Consider the following 25,809-nt stretch of genomic DNA (forward strand, 5'->3'; position numbering starts at 1 on the left):
AAATGAGTTTTTCAGGATAAAAAATTTACAGAATGGAGCTAACAATGTTCACCTTTCAGCAGGACAATATCCTAAAACACAAGGCCAAATCTTCACTGGAGTTGCTTACTAAGAAGACTGTGAATGTTCCTGAGTGTCTGAGTTACAGTTTTTACTTAAATCTGCTTGAAAATCTATGGCAAGACTTGAAAATGGTTGTTTAGCAATGATCAGCAACCAATATGACAGAACTTAAAGAATTATGAAAATAATAATTGGCAAACGTCGCATAATCCAGGTGTGGAAAGCTCTCAGAGACTTACCCAGAACGTCTCACAGCTGTAATCGCTGCCAAAGGGGACACACACACACACACACACACACACACACACACACACACAATGTAGATACAAGCTTGTTTGTTTTGTCATCTACTTTTGAAGATAAATAGCTAATTACTGTAGTTGTAATGAGATATTGATTTCCCACAGAAAAGTAAGCCGTGAGCTCCAGCTCTGAGGGTCGCGTGTCAATCCCAGTGCTAGACACTCGTTTTTTATTAACACCTATCCCAACCCTTAACTTAACCATTCGGGAATGTGTGCCTAAACTTAACCGTGGAGTTGTTTTTGTTTTAACTCTATTCCCAACCTTAACCCTTAAACATTTGGAATTAATGCAGGAGGAGCTGCATAAAGGAGGAGCTGCAGCAGGAGGAGCAACTCAGTGTCCAAAACACCTTCAAATTTGATGTTTAGAGCAACTTGAACTGGGTCGTTTGGAGAAACATAGATACATGTCAAATTTGTCAAACTGTGAGATCTTGTTGGTCAAGAGGTAGCCTGGTCCCAGATCTGTTTGTGACATTGTGCCAACTCCTAATGTCTTGTTTGGTAATGAGAGAAGATGAGAGAAGAGACTAGATGAACATATAAAAAAATAAATATACATATAATAATCATTTAGCAGACACTCTTATCCAGAGTGATTAGGTTTAAGTGTCTTGCTCAAGGGCACATCAACCGATTTTTTACCTAGTCGCCTCAGGGATTCGAACCAGCAACCTTTCAATAACTGGCTCAACGCACTTAACCGCTAGGCTACCTGAACCACTAGGCTACCTGAACCACTAGGCTACCTGAACCACTAGGCTACCTGAACCACCAGGCTACCTGAACCAAAAGGCTTTGGGTATATGATGTACAAGGATCAGACAGTATGGAAGTATAGAGAGGCTTTCAATCTAAGTCAACAACCATGATGCCATACGATGATAATCAAATGGCTGGGGAAGTGTCAAATGACTCTATATTGGCGTCTGGAAACAGGTTGTTACACACATATGCACTCTGATTTCCTTTGCCATTAATGTCAGCACAAGGGCACATTAGACGTTTATTTTTTCCGAGCTACATAATGTCTTATTTTCTATTTCTTTCCTGGCCTTTTATACACCATAGCAGTAAGTGAGTTTTCCGACGTAATGGAAATTGTACCTGTATGCCATGTACTGTCAATGGTGGGTGTAGCTGGTGCATGGAAGTCAGGCGCAGGAGAGCAGAGATGAATGGACAAAGCACTTTACTTAGACAATCATAACACAGAATGCAACCGCGTCACAAAACAAATTCCCAAAGAACAAGTGAGGCAGCACAAAGTACAAAACCCAAGTACAAAGTACCGGCTGCCACAAACACGGGTATAAAACAAAACCCGGCGCAAACCAGCCGGAAGCATACCAACCTTGACAATAAACAATACCCCACACAGACATGGAGGGAACAGAAGGTTAAATACACATGTTAATTAGTAGGAGATGTAAACCAGGTGTGCAGGAAGACAAGACAAAACAAATGGAAAATGAAAGGTGGATCGGCGATGGCTAGAAGAGTGGTGACGTCGACCGCCGAATGCTGCCCGGACAAGGAGAGGGACCAACTTTGGCGGAAGTCATGACATGTACAGTGACTTCAGAAAGTAGTCACACCCCACATTTTGTTGCATTACAAAGTGGGATTAAAATGGATGTAATTTCCTTTTTGAGGGGACGGGAGGTCTACACAAAATACTCTGTAATGTCAAAGTGGAAGACAAATGTGAACATTTGTAGAAAACGTATGCCATATAAAACACTAATATATCTTGATTACATAAGTATTCAACTCTTTGAGTCAATACATTTTAGAATTACCTTTGGCAGCTCTTGAAAATATGGAGAGTGGTACTCAGTAATGTGTTGTATTAGATTTGCCCCAAACATAACACTTTGTGGACAAAAATACTTTTTGCAGTATTACTTTAGTGCTTTCTTGCAAACAAGATGCATGTTTTGGAATATTTTATTCTGTACAGGCTTCCTTCTTTTCACTCTGTCAGTTAGGTTAGTATTGTGGAGTAACTACAATGTTGTCGATCCATCCCGTTTTCTCCTGTCACAGCCATTAAACTCGGCAACCGAAAGGTTGCAAGTTCAAATCCCTGAGCTGACAAGGTACAAATCTGTTGTTCTGCCCCTGAACAGGCAGTTAACCCACTGTTCCTAGGCCGTCATTGCAAATACTATTTTTTTCCTTAACTGACTTGCCTATTTAAATAAAGGTAAAATTAAAATAAATAAAAAAAACTTCACCATGCTCAGAGACATTACCGATAATTGTTCATGTGGAATACAAAGATGAGGTAGTCATTCAAAAATCATGTTAAACACTATTATTGCATACAGAGTGAGTCCATGCAACTTATTATGTGACTTGTTAAGCACATTTTTTTACTCCTGAACTTATTTAGGCTTGTCATAACAAATGGATTGAATACTTATTGACTCAAGACATTTCAGCTTTTCATTTTGAATTAATTTGTAAACTTTTTGAAAAACATAATTCCACTTTAACATTATGGGACATACATTTTTTAAATATATATTATATATATATTTTTTTAAATATATATTTTTTCAGGCTATAACACAACAATATGTGGAAAAAGTTGCGAGGTGTGAATACTTTCTCAAGGCACTATATGTCAATAACTGTTCTATGGATGTGTGTGTGCGCGTGTGTGTAGGTGTGTAGGTTGGTATATACTGTATGTATGGGAGTGTGAGGGAAGAGTGAGGTATGGTGAATATGAATATGTGTAGGAGGGTGAAGAGAATGGGTGTTTTTAGTGTTTTTATTCCACCTTTATTTAACCAGGTAGGCCAGTTGAGAACAAGTTCTCATTTACAACTGCGACCTGTCCAAGATAAAGCAAAGCAGTGTGACAAAAAACAACACATGGGATAAACAAAAGTACAGTCAATAACAATAGAAAAGTCTATATACAGTGTGTGCAAATGGAGTAAGGTGGTAAGGCAATAAATAGGCCATAGTAGCAAAGTAATTACAATTTAGCAAATGAACACTGGAGTGATAGATGTGCAGATGATGATGTGCAAGTAGAAATACTGGTGTGCAAAAGAGCAAAAAATTTAAATAAAAACCAGGCGAGGCAGTCATTTGAGAAACCAAGGCTGTTGAGTCTGCCAATAAGAATACGGTGATTGACAGAGTCGAAAGCCTTGGCCAGGTTGATGAAGACGGCTGCACAGTACAGTCTTTTATCGATGGCAGTTATGATATCATTTAGTACCTTGAGCGTGGCTGAGGTGCACCCATGACCAGCTCAGAAACCGGAATGCACAGCGGAGAAGGTACGGTGGGATTCAAAATGGTCAATGATCTGTTTGATAACTTGGCTTTCGAAGACTTTGGAAAGGCAGGGCAGGATGGATATAGTTTGGGTCTAGAGTGTCACCCCCTTTGAAGAGGGGGATGACCGCAGCAGCTTTCCAATCTTTGGGAACCTCGGACAATACGAAAGAGAGTTTGAACAGACTAGTAATAAAGTTTGCAACAATGGCTGCGGAAAATATTAGAAAGAGAGGGTCAAGATTGTCTAGCCTAATTGATTTGTACGGGTCCAGGTTTTACAGCTTTTTCAGAACAACTGGGTTTGGGTGAAGGAGAAGCTGGGGAGGCTTGAGGAAGTAGCTGCGGGGGGTGCGGAGCTGTTGGCCGGGGTTGGGGTAGCCAGGAGGAAAGCATTGCCAGCTGTAGAGAAATGCTTATTGAAATTCTCAATTATCGTGGATTTATTGGTGGTGACAGTGTTTCCTAGCCTCAGTGCAGTGGGCAGCTGGGAGTTCTCCATGAACTTTACAGTGTCCCAGAACATTTTGGAGTTAGAGCTGCAGGATGCAAATTTCTGTTTGAAAAAGCTAGCCTTTGCTTTCCTAACTGACTGTGTGTATTGGTTCCTGACTTCCCTGAAAAGTTGCATATCGCGGGGACTATTCGATGCTAGTGCAGTACACCACAGGATGTTTTTGTGCTGGTCGAGGGCAGTAAGGTCTGGAGTGAACCAAGGGCTATATCTGTTCTTAGTTCTATATTTTTTTGAAAGGGGCATGCTTATTTAAGATGGTGAGGAAATTACTTTAATAGAACAACCAGGCATCCTCTACTGATGGGATGAGGTCAATATCCTTCCAGGATACCCGGGCTAGGTCAAATAGAAAGGCCTGTTTGCAGAAGTCTTTTAGGGATCGTTTGGCATTGAACGGATGCAGGCAATGAGGCAGTGATCGCTGAGATCCTGATTGAATACAGAAGAGGTATATTTGGAGGGCAAGTTGGTCAGGATAATATCTCTGAGGGTGCCCATGTTTACAGATTATGGGTTGTACCTGGTGGGTTCCTTGATAATTTGTGTGAGATTGAGGGCATCTAGCTTAGATTGTAGGACGGCTGGGGTGTTAAGCATATCCCAGTTTAGGTCACCTAGCAGGATGAACTCTGAAGATAGATGAGGTGCAATCAGTTCACATATGGTGTCCAGGGCACAGCTGGGAGCTGAGGGGGGTCTATAACAGGCGGCAACAGTGAGAGATTCATTTTTTAAATTAGAAGCTCGAACTGTTTGGGCATGGACCTGAAAAGTATGACAGAACTTTGCAGTCTATCACTGCAGTAGATTGCAACTCCTCCCCCTTTGGCAGTTCTATCTTGACGGAAAATGTTGTAGTTGGGGATGGAAATCTCAGAATTGTTGGTGGCCTTCCTAAACCAGGATTAAGACCTGGCAAGGACATCAGGGGTGGCAAAAGCAGTGAGAATAAAACAAACTTAGGGAGGAGGCTTCTGATGTTAACATGCATGAAACCAAGGCTTTTACGGTTACAGAAGTCAACAAATGAGAGCACCTGGAGCCACACGGGGTCTGGATTAACCTCTACATCACCCGAGGAACAGAGGAGGAGTAGGATGAGCATACGTCTAAAGGCTACAAAACTGGTCGTCTAGTGCATTGGGGACAGAGAATAAAAGGAGCAGATTTCTGGGCGTGGTAGAATAGATTCAGGGTATAATGTACAGACAGGGGTATGGTAGGGTGCAGTGGAGGTAAACCTAGGCATTGAGTGATGATGAGAGAGGTTTTGTCTCTGGAGGCACTCGTTATGCTAGATGAGGTCAACGCATGTGTGGGAGGTGGGACAAAAGAGGTATCTGAGGCATGTTGAGTGGGGCTAGGGGCTCTGCAGTAAAATAAAACAATGATAACTACCCTAAACAACAGTATACAAGGCATATTGACATTAGAGAGAGACATAAAGCGAGGCATAAAGCAATCACAGGTGTTGATTGGGAGAGCTAGCTGAGACAACAACGGGTAAGACAGCAATAGCTAATCAACTAAGACAACAACAACAGGTAAAATGGCGATGAATGGGCAGAGAGGGTCAGTTAACTACACACAGGGCCTGAGTTTGAGGCTGGTGCCGACAGATAAACGAAATAAACTAAATGGAGTACCGTGATTAATGAACAGTCCAGCAGGCATCAGCTATGTAGCCAGGTGATCATAGGGTCCAGTGAACAGCAATAGATGAAACAGGGAAGCCGTTAGGTAGTCGTTACTACGCTAGCAAGTGGGGGACACAGCGTTCATCAAGTAAGCAGGCCAGGGATAGCAGAAGCATCTTCACCGACGTCCGGCAACGGCCAGTTGAGGGCACAATGGACGGAATAATATCTGCAGACCAGTCGTAATGGATCGGCGGGGATCCGTGTCGACAACGGGTCCAGGCCAATTGGCAAAAGAGGTATTGTATCTGGAGTAATTTTGTTTGCTTGCCGGGAGATGCGCCTGGCTCGAGGCTAACTGGTGCTAGCTTCGGGACAAGGGCGTTAGCCACTATTGCCGTTCGGTAGCAGCTAGCTAGCTGCGATCATCCGATGCAAAGGTCCAGAGCTTATGGCAGGAATCCGGTGATGTAGTGGCTTCTAGACGTGTTAGTGAGGAGTCCGGGAGGCATTAGCTGTGTAGCCGAGTGAACAAAGGGTCCACTTCGGGGTCTGGGCCACTCGGTAGCAGCTACCTAGCTGCGATGATCTGGAGTAATGGTCCAGAGCTTACGACAGGAATCTGGTGATTTAATGGAGAAAAGCATAGGGTATATGTTGGGTGGGAATGAATGAGAATGGATGAGTAAATCGATGTGTGTAAGGGTGTCTGAGAGTTAGGAAGGGTGAGAAAAGATGGGAGGTTGGGACAAGCTTTACTTGGGTAGGTAAGGTTGGGAAAGGATGGGAGGTAGGGACAAGCTTAGCTTGGGTGGGGTGAAGGGGGGAGAAAACAGGAAGGGGGAGGTAGAGATGGTACAATATAGTACAATGTAGTTGTTAGTTAGGAGAAGATGTCGAATCCTTATTATTCCTTTTTTGTCAGTATAGCTAAGATATAATGGTGGTTATTGGTAAGAGGGGAGAGGGGCTCTATCCGAGGGACTGGGACGGGGAGACTGGGAGGGCATCAGACACTTCTCTGAGATGTGTGTGAGGCCTCCACTCATTTCACTTCAGTCTCTCGGTGGACCCACTTTCCCCAAGTAGACACCCACCAGCCACTATATTTTCTTTTAATTTACAAGGTAATACAAACTGACCACAATACTTAAATGGCAGACTTTCTCCAATGCATGTGCAAAGACATAATCCACATGCTTTTTGGTACATCAGGAGAGGAGTTGGAGTTTAAAAGCCCTAAAAGGCGTAGCGCCTAAAAGTACAAAACAGTTATTTGCTTTGTGACTTTTGTGTACTCTCTGTTAAATGTCTGCTCAGTCCACATGCTCACATACTCTATATGCACCATATATACAGAAGTATGTGGACACCCCTTCAATTAGTGGAATCGGCTATTTCAGCTACACCCGTTGCTGACAGGTGTATAAAATCAAGCACACAGACATGCAATTTCCATAGACAAACATTAGCAGTAGAATGGCCTTACTGAAGAGCTCAGTGACTTTCACCGTCATAGGAAGCAACGTCAGCACAAGAACTGTTCGTCGGGAGATTCATGAAAAGGGTTAACATGGTCCGAACAGCCGCACACAAGCCTAAGAAAACCATCCGCAATGCCAAGCGTTGGCTGGAGGGGTGTAAAGCTTGCCACGATTGGACTCTGGAGCAGCGGAAACGCATTCTCTGGACGGATGAATCACGCTTCACAATCTGGCAGTCCAACGGACGAATCTGGATTTGGTGGATGCCAGGAGAACGCTACCTGCCCGAATGCATAGTGCCAACTGTGAAGTTTGGTAGAGGAGGAATAATGGTCTGGGGCTGCTTTTAATTCTAGACGATTCTGTGCTTCCAAATTTGTGGCAACAGTTTGGGGAAGGCCCTTTCCTGTTTCAGCATGACAATGCCCCTGTGCACAAAGCAAGGTCCATACATGTCTATTTTCAAAGGATGAAGCTAAGAACATTAAAAACTTCATAGTTAAGAACAGTACAACATTGTGGAAGAAAATTAAACTTATTTTACAAGAACCAATACCACTCTATAAAACACACAACACTAAGGGACAATCCTAGATCCTAGATAGATAGATAGCTTTTCAGAATTCACAGATGAATTGGTTTACATGGCAAACTTAAGGCATAGAAACTGTAATTGACTTGGAAATCAATGTATTTCCACGACAGAATAAAAAGCAATTTTGGACTGACCAATGTAGATATTGGCAAATACTTAAAAGTTTCATATCAAGAAATTACAAATTTGAGAATCATCTGTCTGCTTACACCAGGCATTCCATTGATTTCAAAACTCGGTCAACTTCTTGGTGGACAACAACACTATTGATCACTGTCTCTTCTGATGACAGTGATTTTTAGTCATTAATTTGTCCTTAATTTGTCTGATTAATTTTCAGAGTCAGAGAGAGTCAGCATGGCATGATCATCCTCCAGAAAGGAGTCCATCACAACTTTTCCCGCTGATCTTTGTTGATAACTTCAAGGCAGCAATTCAACACTTTTTCAGTGCTTCATGATATCTTTAAAAACAAGCCTCGGTAGAAAGAATTTTCCACGCATACTGAGCAGCTCATGTTATAGACGGAAGCATGCTACATGGGAGACCAATCCGATCTCCTCAGCCCGTCCTGCCCATACATTATCTCAGCCAATCATGGCTAGTGGGAAGGTTCCTGTATTTTTCTGTGGCTAAACTGACTAGGCTCTTAATTTAACAATTGTATTGGTATTTACAGATGGCATACAAGTTTGTTATTGAGGCACAAGAAAGTTCACGTTTCAGAAGCATTTCTGACAAAAAACACATTTTGATATATATATATTTTTTTATTCAAATGCATCTCCTGTGAAGTAGTGATGTCCGACATTCTCCTAGCTTCTTGAAATGGGTTGCAAATGCTTTACTGTCTATATGTTGAAAGTGTGTGGGGGACTCAGAGAAACAGAATGGTGCAGTTTGAGGCCATGTGGAGGAGAGTAATGCTGGCGGTGGAGATGGGGGTGTGAGCAGGTGGGTCTTGGCAGGGGTGATGTTGTGGATGTTTGTAAGCGTCTGTATGTTGTTGTTTGTATGTGTATGTTTTGTATTGTTTAAAACTACATAAAAAATCATTAAAAAATGTTATTGTATCTGCTTGCAAACGTGTTCAAAGGATCCACATGGTTCTCTCCGAGAGGAAACCCACACCTCCACTGAAACAAGGTTCAAAGAGGCAGAAAGCGTTGAATGCTTGACAGATGGAATTCATTAGGTTTTGTTGATGTGTGTTTGTGCGTGTGTAGATAATTGCCTTTGCGTGTGTTTGTGTGAGATCTAAATGGAAGTTTATATCTGATATACGTGTTACTGTAAGAGAAAATTACAACATCTTCTCCTTGTACTGGGACGTATAGACTACAGCTATGCATCGTTTGCGGCATAATTATGTCTCTGTCGTATTGTATGTTTGGGTGTGTGCTTTGGGTGTGTGCTTGCATGGATGCATGTGTTGTGCGCATGCATTTGTGTGTGCGTACATGTGTGTGTTCTTGCATGTAAGTATGCGTGTGCTTGTGTGTGCATGTGTATGTACTGTATGTGCGTGTTTACGATATGTGTGTGTCTGATAGCATGTTGACATGCTCTCTCCCCAGACCATGTTCTATATAAGCAATAAGGCCCAAAGGGTTGTGTTATTTGGCCAATATACCACGGTAAGGGCTGTTCTTATGCACAACGCAATGTGGAGTGCCTGGATACAGCCCTTAGCCGTGGTATATTGGCCATATACCACAAGGTGCCTTATTACTATTATAAACTGGTTACCAACATAATTAGAGCAATAAAAATAAATGTGTTGTCATACCCGTGGTATACAGTCTGATATACCACAGCTTTTGGACAATTCAGGGCCTGAACCATCCATACTAATAGAAGCATACATGAGAATGTGTAGGTATTTTCTCCTAGGGTCTGTGTGATCTCACTTTGTCAGAGTGGTTGTAGCTTCCAACTTCCAACACGTCCCTGTGGCTGCTATACAGTACTAACCCATTAAAGACTTGTGGTCGGTGGCCGTCTTAGACCGTACTGTGGTTGCTGGGTATCCCAGACCAAGCCCATACTCAAGCACTTGTACAGTCATCCCAGGCATGTGTACTCCGCCTCTCATCTAACTTGCATACAACTCTAGACATTTTACTCACAGTTGTATTTGTACCACTGAAAATTGGCCTACAAATGTCAATGCATACGAGGAAATAAAGCTGTTATACAATGTACCGTATGTTATATTCTCTCGTCTCTCTCTTACTTTCTGCATCACTGTTTTTCAGGCTAGCTCCATCATGTCTGATTCCTCTCTCTGTATACATATGGCCACCATCTGGTCTGGCAGGGGGATGTCAGAGCCCAGAGTGAGCCAGCTCCAGCTCCCTCAAAAGACTATGTGCAGTATCAGGGTTAACCCCTTACAGGCACACCTGGTATAGTACATGGTGCAGTACACTCTGCAAAGAAAGAAAGGTACAATAGGAAAGACTCTCTCTCTCTCTTTTTCCTTATCTATTTTCTCTATCTTTCTCTCTCCCTTATTCTTGTTTTTACATACAGACATTTCTTTCTCCTCTCTCTCTCTCTCTCTTCTTATTTGATACAAGTCACACGTCGCTGGTCTAAGTTGTATTATTCATCTCTAAATCCCCTAGAACAGTGAGTACAGTACACAGAGGACAGAGTGACTTAGCAGACAGACGGACTCCTCCATTTCAGTGTCGTCCCTGCTCTGTGAGAAACCCAAGAAAAAACTAGTACCATGGATCTGCAGAGTTTTCTGGGGAAGAACCAGGCTCTAGTGCCTCCCTCGAAAATAGATTTAAGTGCAGGGTAAAGCCACATCGAGGTCACAACTCCTACAGTCAAGCCTGGGGAAGTCAGAGAGGCAGGGCCTGCCTCTCCAAGCAGGGCTGGTCCTGCATGCTAGGCATTCAGCCCTACAGACAGGGGGTGGCAGAGATAGACAGCCTATAGTAACCCTGCTTTGTTCCCTCTTTTCTCCCTACATAGCTCATTGGTTGTTGTTGTTTTTCCTCTAATAGGCCTATATAGTGGCTCAGATGGATTTGTGTGCTCATGTGTCAACATTTATAAGTAAAGCAGTTATTTGATAATCAATGTTTCAACAGCAAAGTAAACAGTAATAGTTTTTTTTTTACATTTAAAATAACTGTATCTACTATGTTCTCCCTGTGGCTGTAGAACGGAGTCAGTGTTCCAAACCATTGCTTTTAACGTCCCAGGTCTTTTCTTTGACACTGTCCACTTTAGAACGACCCTATTATTGAGTACTACGCATTCATTATAGAGAGAGAGATCTGAATGGGGGGCTCCTCCTGTATACAACCAATTATTCATCATTCAGTGATGAGTGGCTTGCCTGGAGGATCTCTCTCTCTCTCTCTCTCTCTCTCTCTCTCTCTCTCTCTCTCTCTCTCTCTCTCTCTCTCTCTCTCTCTCTCTCTCTCTCTCTCTCTCTCTCATTCCCTCTCTCTCTCTCTCTCTCTCTCTCTCTCTCTCTCTCTCTCTCTCTCTCTCTCTCCCTCATGCATTTAAACCTCATGACTGAATAGCACTAGCTGTCATTTGGCCCAGGTAGTTAAATATATTCAAGGTCTGAAATGTATTATTCAAAAGACACAATGGCTACTGGATCGCACCACTGCCACCATGTGTCAGAGGGACCTCTGTCATTGCAAAATAACATTTATTCTGTCACATGCATTTTTGATAACAACAACATCAGAAAATAATTTCATAATCTTAATTAATAATCTAATCTCTGGGGGCTGAATATTGCCAGGTTTGAACCACGGCACAGTGACAGGGACATCATCAGGAGAGGAGTCCTGGCTTGCTTTTTTGTCAGACCCACTTAAATTAGCTTACCGGCCCAATAGATCAACAGACGATACAATCGCCATTGCGCTGCACACTGCCCTAACCCACCTGGACAAGAGGATACCTATGTAAGAATGCTGTTCATTGACTAGATCAGCCTTCAACACCATAGTACCCTTCAAGCTCATCATCAAGCTTGGGGCCCTGGGTCTGAACCCCGCCCTGTGCAACTGGATCCTGGACTTGTTGACGGGTCGCCCCCAGGTGCCAGGTGGTGAAGGTGGGAAACAACACCTCCGCTTCACTGATCCTCAACACTGGGGCCCCACAAGGGTGTGTACTTAGCCCCCTCCTGTACTCCCTGTTCACCCATGACTGCGTGGCCACGCACACCTCCAATTCAATCATCAAGTTTGCAGATGACACAAACATAGCAGGCCTGATTACCAACAATGACGAGACAGCCTACAGGGAGGCTGCGTGGCAGAGTGGTGCCAGGAAAATAACCTCTCCCTCAATGTCAACAAAATGAAGGAGCTGATTGTGGACAGTGTGGTGAAGAAGACGCAACAGCGCCCCTTCAACCTAATGAGGCTGAAGAAATTTGGCTAGGCCCCTAACACCCTCACAAACTTTTACAGATGCACCATTGAGAGCATCCTGTCGGGCTGTATCACAGCTTGGTGCGGCAAACTGCACCGCCCGTAACTACCCAACGCATCACCGGGAGCACATTGCCTGCCCTCCAGGACACCTACAGTACCTGATATAACAGGAAGGCCAAAAAGATCAAGCACAACAACCACCTGAGCCACAGCCTGTTCACCCCGCTACCATCCAGAGGGTGAGGTCAGTACAGGTGCATCAAAGCTGGGACCGAGAGACTGAAAAACAGCTTCTATCTCAAGGCCTTCAGACTGTTAAATAGCCATCACTAGCTGGCTACCACCTGGTTACTCAACCCTGCACCTTAGAGGCTGCTGTTCTATATACATAGACATGGAATCACTGGTCACTTTAATAATGGAACACTAGTCACTTTAATAATGTTTACATACTGCTTCACTCATTTCATATGTATATATTGTATTCTATTCTACTGTATTTTAGTCAATGCCATTCCGATATTGCTCATCCTAATATTTATATATTTCTTCATACCATTATTTTACTTTTAGATTTGTGTATTGTTGTGAATTGTTAGATAATACTGCACTGTTGGAGCTAGGAATACAAGCATTTCACTACACCCGAAATAACATCTGCTAAATATGTGTATGTGACCAATAAAATGTGATTTGATTTGAACTCAAGCAGTTCTTCCCTGAGGGCATTGGCTTCACTGGCTTGCATTAGAACACAGTGAGTCACCTTGCCCCAGCCAAGCCTGTGAGCAGCCTGCACTTCACTGTCAGCTGGTCTTGCACCATCACTGCATGATTCTGCACCCTGCGTCACAGTAAGGTCAAGGACTGGCAAAGTTAAAGCCAAAAGCTAAAGTGCAAACTTGCAAGGTGTTTTTCAAGCACATACTCTCATTCATAAATCAACTAATACATTTTGAGGACATTGGCAAAATTACAGGCTCGAAAACTGTGAGTGAACCCAATTTTTTCTTCAGGGTCTTGATACGGGTCTTTACTTTGGCCAAATTTCATTGTAAACAACTCTCTAGCACCCCTTGGAAATCCTGACTTTTCAGTGATCTTCCGCGTAAACCCTGTCCAGCTCCAACAGAACTGTGTTGGTCTGACTGAAGGATGGCCAAGGGATGGAGAGATGACCGGGGGAGCCAAGAGAGAACAGAAAGGAGTCTTACCGTGCCCCTCATTATCAGCCTCTTCTCTCCATTCTCCTTCTCTTCTTCCCTCCTGTCTCAGGTCACACACAGGACTGGCACCCATGGACTAAGTGGATGTTCAGATCATGGCCTGCATGTTGAGGGCCTCTGTGGCAACTGGCAAGAGGGTACCTCTGCTGCCAGCCAGCCCAGCCTAGCTTATGGGAAATCAAGGTGACACTTGACTCATAGCATCCCCCTCATAGAGTCCTCCTGATGTCGCCTTTTCTAGCTTTGACTATGGCATGATGTTCTAAATTTACCTCCAGAAAAATGTTATTACGTTCCCCACAAATATGATGGGGGTTTTGCTAAATCACTGCACATCAAAGGTTGAGGAACACATTTAGCTAGCTGTATAATGGTGTGAAAGTGGTGGCAGGGGAGGGGAGAGATGCCAGGACAGCTCCCCGCTGTTTTAAGTGCTTAAAGCTGGATTTCCTGTAGCGTTGCTCTGTGAGCTGGCAAGATAATAAAGAAGGTGTTTCAGAGAAATCCATATTGTGCCTATGTGTTTGCTGAATATGTGTATGTGACCAAGAAAATGTCATTTGATTTGTTTAAGGTAGCCTGGTCTGTGGTCCCGGATCTGCTGCCTTGCCAACACCTACAGTCATTTTCATGTATTGCACAAACAGATCTGGGACTAGGCTACCTACCTGTAAAAGTCTTCCACCAAGGCATTGGTTGATACTGTCAGTTAGGTTTGGATGGTGCTGTATCAGACATCTGACCCTATCCTACTGAAGCAGATGGTTGGGTCCCATGTCCTTTGTTAGAGGGACATGTGTTTGTACGTGGTCCCCCGTAGTGTACCTAGCTGAGGTGTATAATGGGAGGGGTCATGAACACCGAGCAGTGCGCTGTGGCTCTACACCACATAACACCTGTTATCCCTGCGTCACGGCAACCAGTCACCCCCCACTGGCTCTCCGTCTCCATGGTGACTGACTTTCATTACTGTCAATATTCTGACCATCGTCACCCTGGAGGAGAAAAAAATAGAAAAATATCTTTGGAATCAGAAATTATCTGAGGTCTCTATTCTATGTGTAACAAATTAGTCTAGTCATGTGTAATGGGTCAGAGGAGGATTACTAAATTCCCTTGAAGCCACTTTTTTCCTTTGAGACTGATGATTAGTGTAAACTGCAAGGCCAGGCAGCAAGTCAATTAAATTAGCTGCATATTGAGGAGGAAGTGTTCAAACCAAAGCTACTTTCCCTTTTCCCTAGGGAGTATAGGGCCATTGGTTATAGCCATTTTGTAATTTGACACACCGCAGGCGTGAGTCGTGGGAAGCGGTAGCAGCACTGCGCTGCTGTGGAAGAATAGGAAATGGGAAGGAAAGCAATCTGCCTCGTCATCCCCTGAGCAGGAGAGAATGACTAATGTAATTTGTGGCTGCAGCTATGATGAAACTGCCTCCATGATATTAGCTTAGGTAGAACACTCCATCTGAGCCAAACTGAAGAGGGATAGGTACAGCATTCAAATATGAGCACATACCCTCATTTCTGCAGAGCTAAATAGCCATATTTGAAATGAGGAACTAGAATTTAACATGGCCACCTGATGGTTTAAATCTGAATAAAATAACACAATAAGTAGGTGTGGAATCATGTGATAAAGTAAGGTGTCTCACTGCCAAGGGAGATGACAGTCGAATTGAATATACATAATGGATCCACAAAAACAAGAAAGGCTAGATTATTAAACTGTGGACTACAGCTATTTACTTCACAACAAGCATCTCGTATTGAAACATGAGGACGGAGACAGGCAGGTAACTATCAGCAGCAGTCTACCCCCTTCCTAAAACAGACTGGCATAAATACCAGTTGGTAACACTGCTACCTGGCTTGGGTCATACCCAACTCACTTGTATTTAGGAGTTGTATTTACTTGTATTTATCTCTAAAATACATCAAAGTAGCATGGCATTCATAAATTCATCAGCATTTAACCATACAATTCATTAACTCAAAATAAATACAGAGCTCTTACATGTATATAATAGCAGATGTTTGGGCATACATTCAGCAACAGGTAGAGTTTAATCAATGTCAGGAAAACACTGCAAAGGCGGCATTAAGCTGCATCATCACAAATCATATATATATATATATTCAGTTTTTTCTATAAACAATAATACTCTATGAAACACAGGTAGTCATTGTGGATATTTCTGAAATTGAGGGGATGAAGTATCCTCTCCCTGTTCCAATGCCTCAACTTGTAAACAGCAAACGATTACACCCTAGCTCAGCGACAAAGACTGCCAGGCGTTGTTCCTCACACACAGTGATTGCTTGTGTAGACAGAAACACAATACAGTATACTCCTCAATGTCCCCTCTACGAAGATGGCTGACAATGAGCTTTAGGGACAAACCATTCACCTGTTGCAGTGCAATACAAACCAACATATCTAATGAACATAAAGATTTCCTGCAATGGAAAAGTCCCTTCTCTGTACTTAAAAAGAACCAACTCATCCTGTATTATAATTATTTTTGACATTTTGTTATCCAGTGAGCATGGGTCCATTGTGAGTCTGACTACTTGACACATTGGTTTGTTCTTAACCACCTGTCTCTTTTCTCTCCTCTTCCTCCCTCTCGACCTCCTTTCTCTCTATCTCCCCCTCTTCCTCTTTCCCTCCTGCAGGTGTGCTCAGCCTACCAGAGAGCCTGACTCTGCATCGGGACCAGCAGCGGTCAGGGAAAAGTGGGGAGGGCCACTCCTACAGTCAGTCGGAGCTGCGCTCCATCGAGCAGTGCCTGCTAGCCACACGGGTGGGCAGCATCTCAGAACTCAGTGAGTATCCTTAGACAGACATACAGTATATATTGTACACTGACACACGTATTGGTTTTTACAATGCCTTTGTACATAGTGTGTGTGTGTGTGTGTGTGTGTGTGTGTGTGTGTGTGTGTGTGTGTGTGTGTGTGTGTGTTAGAGTAAGCCCACTCAGGTCTCATTTTTTACAGCAACAGAGTCATTTCTCCTGAAGCATCCATATGATTTGCCTTCTAAGATGAACATGTACCCCAGAAGTCCAGATAACGAGGTCAATGGCAGAGAATTCCAAATCTATACATTATTCAAACAATTTAAGTAGGCGTTTGAATGGTCAATACATTTCTAGAAATATATTTACATATGCTTTAAGGATTAGGACGGCAGCAAGGTATTCTGTTTCACCTACAGCCTTTCAGGGAGTTCAGGGATCACTATGAGACATCTGTCTTCTTTCCCCATGTTGTCATCTGTTGTAAGTGGAACAACTACTGCAACTGTTACACAGATCCTTGCAGCAAACCTGGTAAATTAATATACAGTGCATTCGGAAAGTATTCAGACCCCTTGACTTTTTCCACATTTTGTTACATTACAGCCTTATTCTAAAGTGGATTAAATATTTTTTTCCCCTCGTCAATCTACATACCATGCCCCATAATGACAAAGCAAAAGCAGTTTATTTTTTTTTCAAATGTATAAAAAATTCAAACGGAAATATCACATATACATAAGTATTCAGACCCTTTACTCAATACTTTGTTGAAGCACCTTTGGCAATGATTACAGCCTCAATTCTTCTTGGGTATGACGCTATAAGCTTGGCACACCTGTATTTGGGGAGTTTCTCCCATTCTTCTCTGCAGATCCTCTCAAGCTCTGTCTGGTTGGATGGGGAGTGTTGCTGCACAGCTATTTTCAGGTCTCTCCAGAGATGTTCCTTCGGGTTCAAGTCCGGGCTCTGGCTGGGCCACTCAAAGACATTCAGAGACTTGTCCCGAAGCCACTCCTGCATTGTCTTGGCTGTGTGCTTAGAGTCGTTGTTTTCATCAAGGATCTCTCTGTACTTTGCTCAGTTTTTCTGACCAGTCTCCCAGTCCCCGCCACTGAAAAACAGTCCCCACAGCATGATGCTGCCACCACTATGCTTCACCGTAGGTATCGTGCCAGGTTTCCTTCAGACGTGACGCTTGGCATTCAGAAAATCTTGGCTCTCATGGTAGGAGAGTCCTTTAGGTGCCTTTTGGCAAAGTCCAAGCAGGCTGTCATGTGCCTTTTACCGAGGAGTGGCTTCCGTCTGGCCACTCTACCATAAAGGCCTGATTGGTGGAGTGCTGGAGAGATGGTTGACCTTCTGGAAGGTTCTCCCCTCTCCACAGAGAAACTCTGGAGCTCTGTCAGACTGACCATCGGGTTCTTGGTCAACTCCCTGACCAAGGCCCTTCTCCCCCGATTTCTCAGTTTGGCTGGGCGGCCAGCTCTAGGAAGAGTCTTGGTGGTTCCAAACTCCTTCCATTTAAGAATGGTAGGAGGCCACTGTGTTCTTGGAGACCTTCAATGCTGCAGAATTGTTTTGGTACTCTTCCCCAGATCTGTGCCTCGACACAATTCTGTCTCGGGGCTCTAAGGACAATTCCTTCGACCTCATGGCTTGGTTTTTGTTCTGACATGCACTGTCAACTGTGGGACCTTATATAGACAGTTCCAAATCATGTCCAATCAATTGAATTTACCACAGGTGGACTCCAATCAAGTTGTAGAAACATCTCAAGGATGATTAATGGAAACAGGATGAACCTGAGCTCAATTTTGAGTCTGAATAGTTATGTAAATAAGGTATTTCTGTTTTTTATTCATAACACATTTGCAAAAATGTCTGAAAACCTGTTTTTGCTTTGTCATTAAGGGGTATTGTGTGTAGACGGATGAGTTTTTATTTTATTTGATTCATTTTAGCATAAGACTGTGACGTAACAAAATGTGGAAAAGGGGAAGGGGTCTAAATACTTTCAGAATGCACTGTACATGTTTATTTTTGTGAAAACCTCTTCCACTTGAGAATATGTTGAGCTCTTGTATAATGCTCTTAGGGCCATACACAGTACTGTATCTCTTCCAATGGCATTTCGATAAACTGTAGTCCGTTAAGGCCATTTTGGGGTGAGTGAGTGGACCCTTCATTTGAAGAGACACACAGTTCAGTCTGGGAGTGTGGTTGAGTTTATGTCCTCAGCTCATTTCAGCTGACTAACCAAGAAACGACCTGTGATGTCCAGAAGTGCTGAAACCTCTAGTCTAGTCAGTGTAGATACACGGAGCAAAGTCATTCTAAGAACACATATAGCAATACAGAAAGGTTTTAATGCTGTCTCTTTCAGATGTGCGGTCTCTAATGCTGTCTCTTTCAGACGTGAGTTCTCTAATGCTGTCTATTTCAGATGTGAGGTCTCTAATGCTGTCTCTTTCAGATGTGAGGTCTCTAATGCTGTCTCTTTTAGACGTGAGGTCTCTAATGCTGTCTATTTCAGACTCGAGGTCTCTAATGCTGTCTATTTCAGATGTGAGGTCTCTCCTGATGTCTCATTCAGACATGAGGTCTCTCATGATGTCTATTTCAGACGTGAGGTCTCTAATGCTGTCTATTTTAGATGTGAGGTCTCTCCTGATGTCTCATTCAGATATGAGGTCTCTCATGATGTCTCTTTCAGATGTGAGGTCTCTCCTGATGTCTCATTCAGACATGAGGTCTCTCATGATGTCTCTTTCAGACGTGAGGTCTCTAATGCTGTCTTTCAGATGTGAGGTCTCTCATGATGTCTCTTTCAGATGTGAGGTCTCTAATGCTGTCTCTTTCAGACGTGAGGTCTCTAATGCTGTCTCTTTCAGATGTGAGATCTCTCCTGATGTCCCTCTCAGACGTGAGGTCTTTAATGCTGTCTTTCAGAAGTGAGGTCTCTAATGCTGTCTCTTTCAGATGTGAGGTCTCTAATGCTGTCTCTTTCAGATGTGAGGTCTCTAATGTTGTCTCTTTCAGACTTGAGGTCTCTAATGCTGTCTTTCAGTCGTGAGGTCTCTAATGCTGTCTCTTTCAGACGTGAGGTCTCTAATGCTGTCTTTCAGACGTGAGGTCTCTAATGCTGTCTCTTTCAGACGTGAGGTCTCTAATGCTGTCTCTTTCAGACGTGAGGTCTCTAATGCTGTCTTTCAGACGTGAGGTCTCTCATGATGTCTCTTTCAGACGTGAGGTCTCTAATGCTGTCTCTTTCAGACGTGAGGTCTCTAATGCTGTCTTTCAGACGTGAGGTCTCTAATGCTGTCTCTTTCAGACGTGAGGTCTCTCCTGATGTCTCTTTCAGACGTGAAGTCTCTAATGCTGTCTCTTTCAGACGTGAGGTCTCTAATGCTGTCTTTCAGACATGAGGTCTCTAATGCTGTCTCATTCAGACGTGAGTTCTCTAATGCTGTCTATTTCAGATGTGAGGTCTCTAATGCTGTCTCTTTCAGATGTGAGGTCTCTAATGCTGTCTCTTTCAGACGTGAGGTCTCTAATGCTGTCTATTTCAGACTTGAGGTCTCTAATGCTGTCTATTTCAGATGTGAGGTCTCTCCTGATGTCTCATTCAGACATGAGGTCTCTCATGATGTCTATTTCAGACGTGAGGTCTCTAATGCTGTCTCTTTCAGATGTGAGGTCTCTCCTGATGTCCCTTTCAGACGTGAGGTCTCTAATGCTGTCTCTTTCAGATGTGAAGTCTCTAATGCTGTCTCTTTCAGACGTGACGTCTTTAATGCTGTCTTTCAGACGTGAGGTCTCTAATGCTGTCTCTTTCAGATGTGAGGTCTCTAATGCTGTCTCTTTGAGATGTGAAGTCTCTAATGCTGTCTCTTTCAGACTTGAGGTCTCTAATGCTGTCTTTCAGACGTGAGGTCTCTAATGCTGTCTCTTTCAGACGTGAGGTCTCTAATACTGTCTCATTCAGACATGAGGTCTCTAATGCTGTCTTTCAGACATGAGGTCTCTAATGCTGTCTCTTTCAGATGTTATGTCGACATTTTGCCAATGTTATTGCATCTGACACGATGAGCAACCCAAAGCACCCTGTGTGTCCAGCGTCAACACTTATCATCAGAATAAACACTGATCCAATTCTAATCTGGATCAAAATGGAGTCCCAGGCATACAGAGCGCGAAGTTACATCATCAGCGCTCTGTACATGGAATATTTATGGGGTCACTCTGGGACTCATTCAACTGTGTTGACACTGCAAATACAGTGACACAGCTGTAGCGGCCAAGGATACCTCTCGATGCCTCTCAAGCTTATTTCCAAAGGTAATATCAACGCAGGAAGTTTATCTTGTAAATAGGCCGGATGACGTGAAAGGATATGTGCAAAGTTCAAAATGCAGAATGAATTATGGAGAAAAGCAGAAACGTCAACAACGGACGAGCTATCAGACTGTCATGGAGGGAAAGGATAAAGACAGATGATAAAAAATCTGGCAAAGTTAAATTTAAAGATTTTTATATTGTAGGTATAGTGTTTTTCCAATGGCGTTTAGATGTCCATTTTAGAGTTATCGATTTTTCTGCTCTGTTAGTTGTGTCATTTATTTTAGGTAAAGTCCCCCCTTATCTCAGCTCGCTGGTCACCATAGCATCACCCACCTGTAGCACACGCTCCAGCAGGTATATCTCTCTGGTCACCCCCAAAACCAATTATTTCTTTCCCTCCAGTTCTCTGCTGCCAATGACTGGAACAAACTACAAAAATCTCTGAAACTGGAAACACTTATCTCCCTCACTAGCTTTAAGCACCAGCTGTCAGAGCAGCTCACATATTACTGCACCTGTACATAGCCCATCTATAATTTAGCCCAAACAACTACCTCTTTCCCTACTGTATTTATTTTATTTATTTATTTATTTGCTCCTTTGCACCCCATTATTTTTATTTCTACTTTGCACATTCTTCCACTGCAAATCTACCATTCCAGTGTTTTACTTGCTATATTGTATTTACTTTGCCACCATGGCCTTTTTTTCTGCCTTTATCTCCCTTACAGTGCCTTGCGAAAGTATTCTGCCCCCTTGAACTTTGCGACCTTTTGCCACATATCAGGCTTCAAACATAAAGATATAAAACTGTATTTTTTTGTGAAGAATCAACAACAAGTGGGACACAATCATGAAGTGGAACGACATTTATTGGATATTTCAAACTTTTTTAACAAATCAAAAACTGAAAAATTGGGCGTGCAAAATTATTCAGCCCCTTTACTTTCAGTGCAGCAAACTCTCTCCAGAAGTTCAGTGAGGATCTCTGAATGATCCAATGTTGACCTAAATGACTAATGATGATAAATACAATCCACCTGTGTGTAATCAAGTCTCCGTATAAATGCACCTGCACTGTGATAGTCTCAGAGGTCCGTTAAAAGCGCAGAGAGCATCATGAAGAACAAGGAACACACCAGGCAGGTCCGACATACTGTTGTGAAGAAGTTTAAAGCCGGATTTGGATTCAAAAAGATTTCCCAAGCTTTAAACATCCCAAGGAGCACTGTGCAAGCGATAATATTGAAATGGAAGGAGTATCAGACCACTGCAAATCTACCAAGACCTGGCCGTCCCTCTAAACTTTCAGCTCATACAAGGAGAAGACTGATCAGAGATGCAGCCAAGAGGCCCATGATCACTCTGGATGAACTGCAGAGATCTACAGCTGAGGTGGGAGACTCTGTCCATAGGACAACAATCAGTCGTATATTGCACAAATATGGCCTTTATGGAAGAGTGGCAAGAAGAAAGCCATATCCATAAAAAGTGTTGTTTAAAGTTTGCCACAAGCCACCTGGGAGACACACCAAACATGTGGAAGAAGGTGCTCTGGTCAGATGAAACCAAAATTTAACTTTTTGGCAACAATGCAAAAAGTTATGTTTGGCGTAAAAGCAACACAGCTCATCACCCTGAACACACCATCCCCACTGTCAAACATGGTGGTGGCAGCATCATGGTTTGGGCCTGCTTTTCTTCAGCAGGGACAGGGAAGATGGTTAAAATTGATGGGAAGATGGATGGAGCCAAATACAGGACCATTCTGGAAGAGAACCTGATGGAGTCTGCAAAAGACCTGAGACTGGGACGGAGATTTGTCTTCCAACAAGACAATGATCCAAAACATAAAGCAAAATCTACAATGGAATGGTTCAAAAATAAACATATCCAGGTGTTAGAATGGCCAAGTCAAAGTCCAGACCTGAATCCAATCGAGAATCTGTGGAAAGAACTGAAAACTGCTGTTCACAAATGCTCTCCATCCAACCTCACTGAGCTCGAGCTGTTTTGCAAGGAGGAATGGGAAAAAATTTCAGTCTCTCGATGTGCAAAACTGATAGAGACATACCCCAAGCAACTTACAGCTGTAATCGCAGCAAAAGGTGGCGCTACAAAGTATTAACTTAAGGGGGCTGAATAATTTTGCACGCCCAATTTTTCAGTTTTTGATTTGTTAAAAAAGTTTGAAATATCCAATAAATGTCGTTCCACTTCATGATTGTGTCCCACTTGTTGTTGATTCTTCACAAAAAAAGACAGTTTTATATCTTTATGTTTGAAGCCTGAAATGTGGCAAAAGGTCGCAAGGTTCAAGGGGCCGAATACTTTCGCAAGGCACTGTATCTCACCTCATTTGCTCACATCGTATATAGACATATTTCTACTGTATTATTGACTGTATGTTTGTTTTACTCCATGTGTAACTCTGTGTCGTTGTATGTGTCGAACTGCTTTGCTTTATCTTGGCCAGGTCGCAGTTGTAAATGAGAACTTGTTCTCAACTTGCCTACCTGGTTAAATGAAGGTGAAATAAAAAATAAATTAAAAAAAAGCCATATTGGCATATTTGAAACATCAGTCTGACAAAGTCCCCACAAAACGAGCTGTCATCTCTGACATGTTTCAAAAATACCTCAGAGAATCATCATCAGTCAGAGATTAAATTTGGTCAAATCTTCCTCTGAAGTAGAGAGAAATTGATCATGTAATTATGTACATTTAACAACAATGGCCTCATCCTATTCTTGGAAATGTCAATAGCAGACAGCTGAGGATATCATATACTCAGCACAGGCTATTTTCATATGGAAATCTGTAGAAGCAACCACTAGGGGAAAGTACCTCAGGAAATAATGTCAAAATGATGACCTCGGTGATTGCTTTCTACACCACCAGAAAAACAGTTTTATGTTCATATAATGTGGGGTCCTTATTGGAGCCCATTGTCTGATGTTTAGGAACAAATGAGGTGGTTAGTTGATTTTGAATCAGAATCAATTTGGATCAGGACTCAAATCTGAACACAGTTCTTATCATCTCCACAGATCTCCCTGTATCACACACATACACACATACACATTTTACACGTATTTATTGATAATAAAAATAGGCAATACATTTTTTAAACAGTTTAACCTGCTATGTTCCTCTGCTTCTGTCAGAGCCTTGGAGAGAAACGTCCTGGACCTACACAGGCCACTCACAATTAAACACTATCATGGCTGATTGGCAGCAAATCAAATAGCTCTGACTTCACCTGCACAATTATGTGCACTACACTACACATTCTCCAACTGCAAAGACCAAATATGATAAGAAGTTGTGTACAAAACATTTCTAATACCGGTTCTACTTTCTGTTTGGTCATGGCTCCTGTGAGATGTACTCAGCTTCTACCCCATTAAACAGTCATTACACATCACGCTCTAATGAACGCTTGGCTGTTATGTTGGCACTGAATAGCTGGTAACTCACTCCTAAGGTGCCAACACTTTTAAATCCCCCTTGTAAATATAAGCGGTGTGATTGTACTCCTGAGAAACAGAACTAGACGAGAACCCAGCTCATTGCAACAGTGAACAGGTTTTAGGAGATTATCTTTTGATAACCGTGTAGATCCTGTAGACAAAGCGGATGGTGCCCTGTTGAACACTTTAAAAATGGCATTATAGTTAAGATGCATACCCAAAGACTAGAGCTATGAAGTCTCCTAATTCCCTGCTCACTGTTGCTGGAAAGAATGAGCTACTTCTTCCTCGCCACCATTATGAGCTATATGGCTAACACAAAGTACTGTCCAGTCCAGTATCCATGGTGACATGACAGCTAGCCGTTTCCTATTCCTGCCTATTATATATCCATCTGTAACATATCGGTGGTTGTTTTCTGTACTTCAGAAGAAACTCATTGTCTTTGTGTAGAGAAAGGCACAGTTCTGTGGCCGAGAGTGTTGCTGTTGGCTTGTTGTGTTTAGTTATCTCACTCCTCAGCCCTACAGCTGTCTGTCTGTCTGTCTGTCTGTCTGTCTGTCTGTCTGTCTGTCTGTCTGTCTGTCTGTCTGTCTGTCTGTCTGTCTGTCTGGCTGTCTGTCTGTCTGGCTGTCTGTCTGGCTGTCTGCCTGTCTGTCTGTCTGCCTGCCTGCCTGCCTGCCTGCCTGCCACCCAACTCCAGGAAATGTCACAGGCCAACATCAATAAGAGATGAGGATGGATGTTAGACCATCAAGCTGAGCTGCCTGCCTCAGTCCCCCCCCCCCCCCCCTCATTCCACTGCTTAATTAGGGCACTATTACACTGTCATCACACTGTATTGTACTCCCTTTGGTACAATTAGTGTAGTGGGGGGGGTGTAGTGTGTGGGTGTGCTGTGTGTGTGCGGTTGTACTGCTAGCATGTCAAGGCTATAGGGTCTCAATTATACATCTGAATTGCCAGTGTGTGGTGGTTGTTGTTTGTTTTCATCAGCTCCGCTAGCCCACTCGGTTCTTTGCATTGCATCATACTGTTCCATACAATGCTGCACTGTTTATCTTATCAGTGGAGCACTGACATCTCCCAGGTCTGCTGTCTGAAAGATAGACTGTTGATTTCAAGCATCCACTTCCCCCGTTTTAGTCATGCATTCCACATGTGCCCTTCTCTCATTGTCCATGCAAAAACGAAATCTTGACAACAGACAAGCCACACAATTATGATGCTAAACAAACCATTTGTCTCTTTGAATGTCTGTCCCCATAGACTCATCCCTTTATTGGTACGACTGCATGCTGTTGCGTTTCCACTGAATGAGTTTGGTGAGAAATAGATCCCTCTGTTTAGTCTTTAATTTAATGCAATGTGTTGTGATTGTGAAACCGACCCCTACAGTATGTGTGAATGTGAAACCAATGGAACGTGGCATTACACTATAACTCTATTACTTGACTGACAGATTAGCACCATGTCAACCTACATCAGGACGATATATATGTGTGTTTATTTGGATCCCCAGATACTCTTCCTGGGGTCCACAAAAAAACACAAAACATGACAAGTAACAAAACACTGATACACTGATAGACAAGGACAGTCACACAAATGTAACATACAACGATATACAAACAATAC

General features: G+C 42.9%; 1 protein-coding gene across 2 annotated transcripts in view; it reads left to right on the forward strand.

Annotated features, from left to right (window-relative positions):
• LOC110497874 (ankyrin repeat- and BTB/POZ domain-containing protein 3-B) overlaps nt 1-25,809 on the forward strand; it is a 100,013-nt gene that overhangs the window by 55,620 nt on the left and 18,584 nt on the right. For both annotated transcript variants that reach the window (XM_036957012.2, XM_036957002.2), the window contains exon 2: nt 16,230-16,379. In XM_036957012.2, the coding sequence (XP_036812907.1) occupies nt 16,230-16,379 (150 nt within the window). The remainder of the gene's footprint in view (nt 1-16,229; nt 16,380-25,809) is intronic.

Source organism: Oncorhynchus mykiss, chromosome 2, assembly GCF_057628025.1.
Source record: "Oncorhynchus mykiss isolate SJ-2025 chromosome 2, ASM5762802v1, whole genome shotgun sequence".
NCBI lineage: Eukaryota > Metazoa > Chordata > Actinopteri > Salmoniformes > Salmonidae > Oncorhynchus > Oncorhynchus mykiss.